General features: G+C 57.2%; 2 protein-coding genes across 2 annotated transcripts in view; both read right to left on the reverse strand.

Moving 5' to 3' along the window:
* Positions 1-3,248: 3,248 nt before the first annotated feature.
* On the reverse strand, positions 3,249-4,542 carry VOLCADRAFT_66232 (uncharacterized protein; the record flags this gene model as incomplete). Its single annotated transcript, XM_002955711.1, has 5 exons — positions 3,249-3,377; positions 3,512-3,667; positions 3,880-3,909; positions 4,096-4,203; positions 4,477-4,542. The coding sequence occupies 5 exons, from the start codon at positions 4,540-4,542 to the stop codon at positions 3,249-3,251; spliced, it is 489 nt and encodes a 162-aa protein (XP_002955757.1).
* Positions 4,543-4,851: 309 nt separating this feature from the next.
* Positions 4,852-7,612, reverse strand: part of VOLCADRAFT_96642 (uncharacterized protein) — a gene marked incomplete at both ends in the record, with an annotated part of 12,100 nt that continues 9,339 nt past the window's right edge. The window contains 5 exons of the mRNA XM_002955712.1: positions 4,852-5,103; positions 5,532-5,542; positions 6,409-6,462; positions 6,991-7,130; positions 7,192-7,296. Coding sequence (XP_002955758.1) covers positions 4,852-5,103; positions 5,532-5,542; positions 6,409-6,462; positions 6,991-7,130; positions 7,192-7,296 — 562 coding nt within the window. The remainder of the gene's footprint in view (positions 5,104-5,531; positions 5,543-6,408; positions 6,463-6,990; positions 7,131-7,191; positions 7,297-7,612) is intronic.

Here is a 7,612-nt window from a genome sequence, read left to right on the forward strand (position 1 = left end):
GGACATAGTCGCCCTGTCGGCCCTGTCGGCCATGGAAGTCGGCGGATGCTGCCTGAGGGCAACTGACTGGGTTGTTGCTGGGCATGTTCGTGTTGCTCGTGTTGTTGGTATCCTCTTCTAAGTGGCGCGGCGCTGTAGTCTGCTGATGTATTATCACGGCGTCCTTGGTTTTGGAGACTGTGCCGGGCCTGATTGTACGGTTCTGGCTTCAACGCCGGCCTGTGACCAGCATCGGTTCCGTGCCGACCATGCTTTCCAGCGTGGTCGCCGTGGTTAATCTTGCGTTGCTTGTTCAGCGGGTCCGCAAATGTTTCGTGGCCGTCTGCGACTTCGCCCGGCAACTCGCCATCCTCAAGGTCGCTACCGTTATCCATCTGTGTTGGATTGACCCATACTAGATGACTCGATTTTCCTCCTTTCTCAACAACACCACTTACTACTAAGTAGGACTACGTCCCGCTCACCAGAGTCCAGGGAGGGAGACCAGAGTCCTTGATGCAGCGCTTGCATTTTTGCTCGTACAGCCTGGCCGTACACGAAGAGACAGAAACAATGGCAACAACTGGTTGGTGTTGGATTACGGCACTGTATTACACACATCTACATCTACATGTACATCTACATCCATCCATTCATCGACACATACGTGCTGTACATATAATTATGTACACATATACTATGTGTCAGTATATAAAATACATGCTATACATATACATATATCTTGCTATTATCTATATGTACATATGCCGTACATGTCATATAGTTTAAGAGCTGTCCGATTATTCCAAACGAACTAAAATTGCCCAAATGCCTTGAAGCCGAGCGCACCGAGTGCGTTTAGGGTTTCGCTTTGTGGGCAGGAAAGACGCAGACACCCAGCTCCAGGGGGGAGAAGGCACGAAGGTCGAGGAGGCAAAGGCCGGCCACAAGACGAACAGGACTAGAAGGCGGCGAGGAGGCTTTCCTCCCCTTCCCTCCCCTTCCCCTTCCCTTCCCCGGAATGCCGCCATCCACACGCAGCATTCCTACCGGCGCGGGTGTTCACGTTTTGGAGCTGCTGGCCCATACCTGGGGGCTGCTGGCCCTGGTCATCAGAGCTCCAGGAATGGCCCCCAGGTATGGGGCACCCCCAATGTTACGCATTAAAGGAGTTGTAACGCAACTCCAGGAGGTGTAAAACACACACACACATTTACATACATACAAACATACACAGCATTACTACTAGCGAGGAAGGGAAAGCACGAGCTAGACTTTGCGCTATTGGCATCTTTTGTCCAAAAGAGCAGCTGCAGGCCTCTTCTGCAGAATGAACAGAGACAGCGACCGCAGCAACAGCCGCCATAAGAAAGAGCTGCAAGTACGACAGGGTCCCAACGGTTCCAGACACGCACCACAAAAATACAGACATACGTAGACGAACACGTAAATGCAACGTGGTCATTGCATGCATGCACGCAAGTACATACCTGTCGTACTCTGCCGTATCACCAGCCCCCGTCGCGATGACGAGCATGTACCGCGGCGGCATACCCTCCCACAGCCGCTGTAGCCGGCTGTCGTACAAGACCAACAATTGATCAAATACGGCATCCGAGTAATCGGGCGTGGCTACAGATCCGGGCCCAGGTCCGGTTCCGGGACCTGCCGCATCATCCAGTCTGCCGTTCATGGGTGCCGTACATGACCCTGCCGCGTCAGCCGGACATCGACTTAGGTTTATTTTATTTGCCGTTACTGCTACGGCCTCTGCTGCTGCAGCTGCAGTAGCTGTAGCCGCAATCCGTGTCTTCGCTATAATCGTCGTCGTCGCCTGCTCCGCCGCCGTCGCTGCCTTGCCGCTGCCCTCCCTGCTGCCGCCGCCGCCTCCCCTGCCACCGGCGGCCCCCTCACCAGAGGCTTTCGCCCCCTCCGCCGCCCTCTCCTCCAGCCTCGCCTTGTGCCGCGCCCTGAAGGAGCCATACCAGCCACAAAGAAAGACAACATGCTTACCCATCACTGTGCGTCTGTCTGTATGTATGTATGAATGTTCATGGGGAGGACGCAGCCGGCGGTTTCGTATTTCTTACCTCCAAAATCCATAGCTCGCTGCGAACGACTAAAGCGAATTCGACAAATGAAGAAGGTCAAAACATGGATCAAAAAAACAATTCCCGATGCCGTTGACCAAAAAATATTTGGATTTACCCTGATTTTAAGGAGGAGGAAATCCAGATGATGCCTGAAGGGCACCAAGTGAAGAGGTCCACAAACCCGGAAGGAAAGAAAGAAACCAAGCCCGGTCACAACAAGGCTGCGGAAACTGCGGCACAGCCCTGGGTGCGGATGAGGATAAGGATAAACAACACAACCGAAAGTTCTAGAAGCTAAAACGACCTTAACCGTTTCCTGACAAAGGAAAAAGTGACAAGCGACACACACACACACACACACACACACAACGCAACAGACACGACTCTTCACTAAAAACAGAAAGCCTGCGCACGCGCCACACAAACTCCTCTTTTGCATTTTATCCCTCTCGTAAGGGAAAGGGGGGGTTTTAGACCTCAAGTGGTGTACTGCTACGTGGAGGTTGGTAGGGCGGACGAACGATAATGTCGTACAGATCGAGCGTTACATACCTTCGGAACATGAACACCGCCAGCTCCGTCAGCTGCGTCCACACCAATCCGTACGTACGAGAAGCCGCCTGGCGGCCCGCCGTGGCGACGGCGTCGTCACTCGCCACGGGTACCGCAGCCGTGCTACCAGTCACGAACCTATCTCACACCCCCACACCCCCGATTCGCCCGGGGTGTATGGGGCGGGAAAAGCGCGGTTAAGGGGAGGGGGAGTTAGGGTTTTAAATGAAGTGAAAGGTTTTGGAGTGACCCTTATACATCAGGCCAGCGAGACCCACCGACCCGCGGGTCGGTCCTACCACCGTTATCACGCTTTTAACCTTTGGAAAATTCCTGGACATATTCCTGGGCAGCCCGCACCCTACCTGCCCAGCACGTCATGTCGATCAACCAAGCAGCTTCGTGTCCCGCACTGCGCCGCGAGCACCTCAGCCAGCTTGGGGGCGGAGGTGTGGGGACCGGAGTGACCCCTGCCGTACGAGGGACCTGTTGCAGAGGGCGGGGGGAAGAGGGGGGGGAGAGGGGGTTACAGCAAGGTGCTTTTTAAATCATCAGGTAGCCCATCCAGCTTGGACTTTATTGGACCAATTCCACCTCCTCCCCCTCCTCTCGCAGACCCCTCCCCTACAAGCCGTCAGCACACGTGCCGTGTTTTATCTTGAGCAGGGCCAGATCCAGAGCTGTACGAGCATCCACCGCTGAGTCGTGCGCGCCATCCTGAATGGTACGACGAAGAAATCGACGAGCCAATATCTGCATATCATTGAGGGATGGGGAAGGGGGGGGGATGGATCCATATGTGAGAAATCCCTTTTTTGTGTGTATGTGTGTGTATGTGTGTGTGTCCACCGCACCCTCCCCCCTAACCACCCCAACCTCTCCCTCACCTTGAGCGCGCTCTTGAAGGGTGGTCCCTTAGGGTGCGGGAACAGTACGGCAGTGTCCAGTATACGGCCGTGACACGTCCGCAAGGCGGCCAGGTCGTTCTCAAGCGCGTGACCCACCAACAGACATTCCGATGACACCAGTGTCAGGAAGCGCTCCTTTGGGGGGGGGAGTTGGTAGGGGTTTTGGGGGGAGCCCAGGTCCCAAAACCGGGGGAGGAGGATGGGAAGAGGAATCATCATATACGACAGAAAGAAAAAAGAAAGAGTTCGCAAAGCGGAGAGAGATGTCGGCACGCCAAGGGGACGTGTGGCAGTGCGGCAGTGCGTCTAGGCTTTCCAGCCGGGCCTCTTCCCGCGTCCCCACTCACCCGCACATCCTCCAGTCGATTGGTACAGCCCTGCATGATCATACAGTTGTGGCTCATTGAGTATGTCAGCTGGAGATGATCAAACTTGAACTTGAAAGGAGAAAGCGGAGGCACAAGAGAAAGCGGAGGGGCAATCTTGAAACACACACCTACCCATACACACATACCATACAGACACACACGAGCACCTTCGGTCTGCCAGCCCTCCCCCCTGACCTCCAACATCTTTGACGTGATTCCGCTGTACCGCGTGTTGTAATCCAAAATTGGATTATGAGGAAGTACGAGCTCGTCCATCAGTACGGCGCCGCTGGGAAAGCCGGTCTTGCCGCCGCCGGTGCTGCTGCTGCTGCCGCCGCCGCCGCCACCCACAGACCTCCGTCCGCTGCGGCTAAATCCTTTCCCTTCCCCTCCTCCTTGGCCGTCATCATCGTCATCATCATCACCATTATCGTGTTGCTCTATATCACCGCTTCTAACGCCGTCAACGCTGCTGCTGCCGCCGTTGGCGGCGTGGCCGTTGCGTCTGGTGGCGGCGACGGCGGCGGCAGCAGCAGCGCCCGCCGCCGTGCCCGGCTCCCATCCCGGCCCGGCCACCAAACTAATCCGCGTGAGTTCAAAGCCCGCTTCCGTGATGCACATCTCACAGTCCAACGCAACCATTCGTTCGCTGGCCGTCGGGTCACCTGTACGACGGAGGAATGCTTTTAGGGGACTTTCAAAAATTCAGGGCATCAGGGCATCAACTTATAAGCTAGATTTTCCAACTTACTTTTCAAAGACAGCGACATCCACACAAGCCACGTAAGCAGTTTTGCACCGAACCCGCATCCTGTTTAGGTCCTTATTACCCGAAGGTCGCGTCGCCACAAAGCCCGGAGGACATACAAGCCGCCTCTGCGGGCGTCTTCGCGCGCCGCCGCCACCTTCTTCCTCCCCTCCTCGTTCCTCTCCCCCCGTCCCCTCTTCACCCTACTCCTCCTCCTCCTCCTCCTCCTCCTCCAAGTACGGCAACGGGTAGTTATGTTGCTTAAGCTCGTCCAATGATGCCACGTAGTGCGAGGGCAGGAAGGGACCTGGAGGCAACTGCACCGACGACGGCGGCGGCGGCGGCGGTGGAGCCCGACCGCCTTTCCCTCGCCGTTCCGCCGCGGCACCTTTTGGTGGCGCAAGGCTAGCAACCGCCGCCAGCGACCTCGCGTCTACGTCCTGTTGTTTCTGGTGCTGTTGAAAGCACACGCACAAGCGGGGGGAAGGGCTTACTCAGGGGGTTACTGACCGTGCTGTTTCAGAAACTTAATGTTTCATTAAAACAACTGAATGTGTTTTTATGTATTCGGCACATGACATCCCTTTCCCTGCTGGGACGTGTTTTTACCCCCGCACGCGTGTGTGCGTGTGTGCGTGCGTGTGTGTATTTCCACGGTGTGCCCGAGTCCCTTTGCCCATCTTCCAAACCACTGCTCGCTGTACTGCACGTTGTTGAATGGACTTGGATTTGGGTTTTCATTTTCCCCACACCTCTCCCCACCACCACCACCACCTCTCCCCTGGCGGCTACCTCGCCCACCCCCGCCCACGCACCCCACCACCAACCCACAGCACCTGCTGCCGTTTCTGTCGAACCTGGGTCGACCGGCTGTCGTACACACCTCGCCGCAAGCTAAACCCGGTAGGGGTGAAAGGGGGGGGGGAAGGGTGTGATTGAGCTTTGGGCTCTGGGAAGGGGCCCCCGGGGGGCGCGGGGGGCGCGGGCAGGATAAAAAACGGGGGAGTCCCGATTTCGGAAGAACGAGAAACCGCATGATGGCTTGTGGAATCATAGTAAGTAATTCAGTCATCAAGGGCAACAATGCATGGATCTGATCAACAAAAAAGCTTTTATAAATCCATTCTCTTCGGAAACAACTATCTTAGCTAATGTCGAATCCGGTTTAGCTTTAATCCCTTTGAAGGCGATGTAACTCACAATACGTGAATGTTCACTCGTCAAAACCCACATCAAAAAAGGGGGCCGGGATAAAGGGGGACTCACAGGGGGTCTACAGGACTCAAAGCCTGTGGTGACGGGTTTCCCTGCGGCTGCTGCGGCGGAATTGGGGCTCTGTCATATCTCCCCTCGCCCCCGGACTTCGCATGCCTTTCAGTAAGAAGATAAACCTCTAAAACCCGACAGACCCTCCTGAACTCCGTGAACAGCTCTGTCCCCCCCTTTCCCCCCCTTTCGTGGTCCGTCTCCCCCCTTTCCCCCCCGACCCCGTATCCCTTCCCTCCCTTCAGCTCACAACACAACGGAGCTCCTAACAACCAAGTTAAGTCAACGTAACGCCAAGCGAAAGAGATGCGCGCCGTCCGCCGCCGCCGGTGCCGCCGCCGGCGCAGTGGAAGGCACGGAGGACGGGGGAGGGGAGGAGGACAAGAAGGAAGCAACCGCTGGCGGGTCAGTGGCGGCGACCACCGCGGGCCGTGGTGGCGGTGGCGGCGCCGCCCCCTTCCTTCTCCGGAGGCCGCTGCGGCTGCCGGCCTGACGTGGTGTACGGAGGCCGTACTCGGCACCCATTTCCCCGTGGGGGCCGATGACGCCTGCGTGTCAGAGAAAGACGTCAAAACACAACATCGACACGATAAACACACATATCTACATACACGCACACACTCTCTGTTGTCGTTAAGCATACACGTGCACAGGCATAAAGCGGGACAAGCATATGCAGGCTGTTAAGGAGGCTGCATGCACGCGGGGGGTGATACGCAGCCCAACCTCCCTAGTGGGTGTGCGCGCACGCGCATGTAGTCTACACTCAAATCATCGTGTGGCGAATTTCCCCCCGGGTACATATCACCTGGTTCGCCACCGTAGCGGATCATCCCGCCCTTCACCCCACGCCGTATACCTCGCGACTGTAGCTACCAAGTTTCCGTCATCTCCCCTTCCACCCCCACCCGCACCAACGCCCGTACCCGCACCCATACCCACACCCATACCCACACCCGCATCCGCACCTCGCCTGCCTCGCCTGCCTCGCTGTCCGCCTTTCCTCTCTCACCTCCCAATGGGCCCCCGCTAGCTCCGCCCCCCCCCACATCCGATAAACTCTCTCTCTCTCTCACCTGCCGCCCCCCCTAGCTCCGGAATATCGTCCGCGGGTCCCCCCCGGGTATTCTCCGTACCGCTGCCCGCCACCTCACGATCGTGCCGGGCTACCTTTTCATGCAGCTGCAAACCCTCCCCCAGCTGCTCCTGATGTACACTGCGGGTACGAGGGAGGTCGCCGACGGCGGGGTGGTGGTGGCGGCCGTCGCTGTCGTCACCGGCAGTGGCAGTAGTGGTGGTGGCCGGCTGCCGCCAGGCCTCGGTCGGGGACAAGCCCAGCGTGGTGGCTGTTGGGCCCGGGCTCGAATGAGGGGTAGTAGCGCCTGCAGGAGGCGGGAAGGGTGTATCGGACTCGTAAACATGCAACAAACACAGCAGCACATATACACGCGGATTACGAGCGGAAACTCTGTGGACAGATGGATACGTAGAACCGGGTCTGGATGTGTGTGTATTTGTGTGTGCGAGTGTATGTGGGGGCCGATCGAAATACCGACCTAGTGACCCATGGGTCACTGGTGCCGATACGGGCGGCAATTTTCATCGGGACCACGACCTCTCTCCCCACTTCTCAATGGTTTACATTGCATGGTCAGAGTCAAGCCCCCTGCCAAGTGAGGACTCGTGGCCGTGAGGGCG

Source organism: Volvox carteri (genome assembly GCF_000143455.1).
Source record: "Volvox carteri f. nagariensis unplaced genomic scaffold VOLCAscaffold_54, whole genome shotgun sequence".
In the NCBI taxonomy this organism is placed as follows: domain Eukaryota; kingdom Viridiplantae; phylum Chlorophyta; class Chlorophyceae; order Chlamydomonadales; family Volvocaceae; genus Volvox; species Volvox carteri.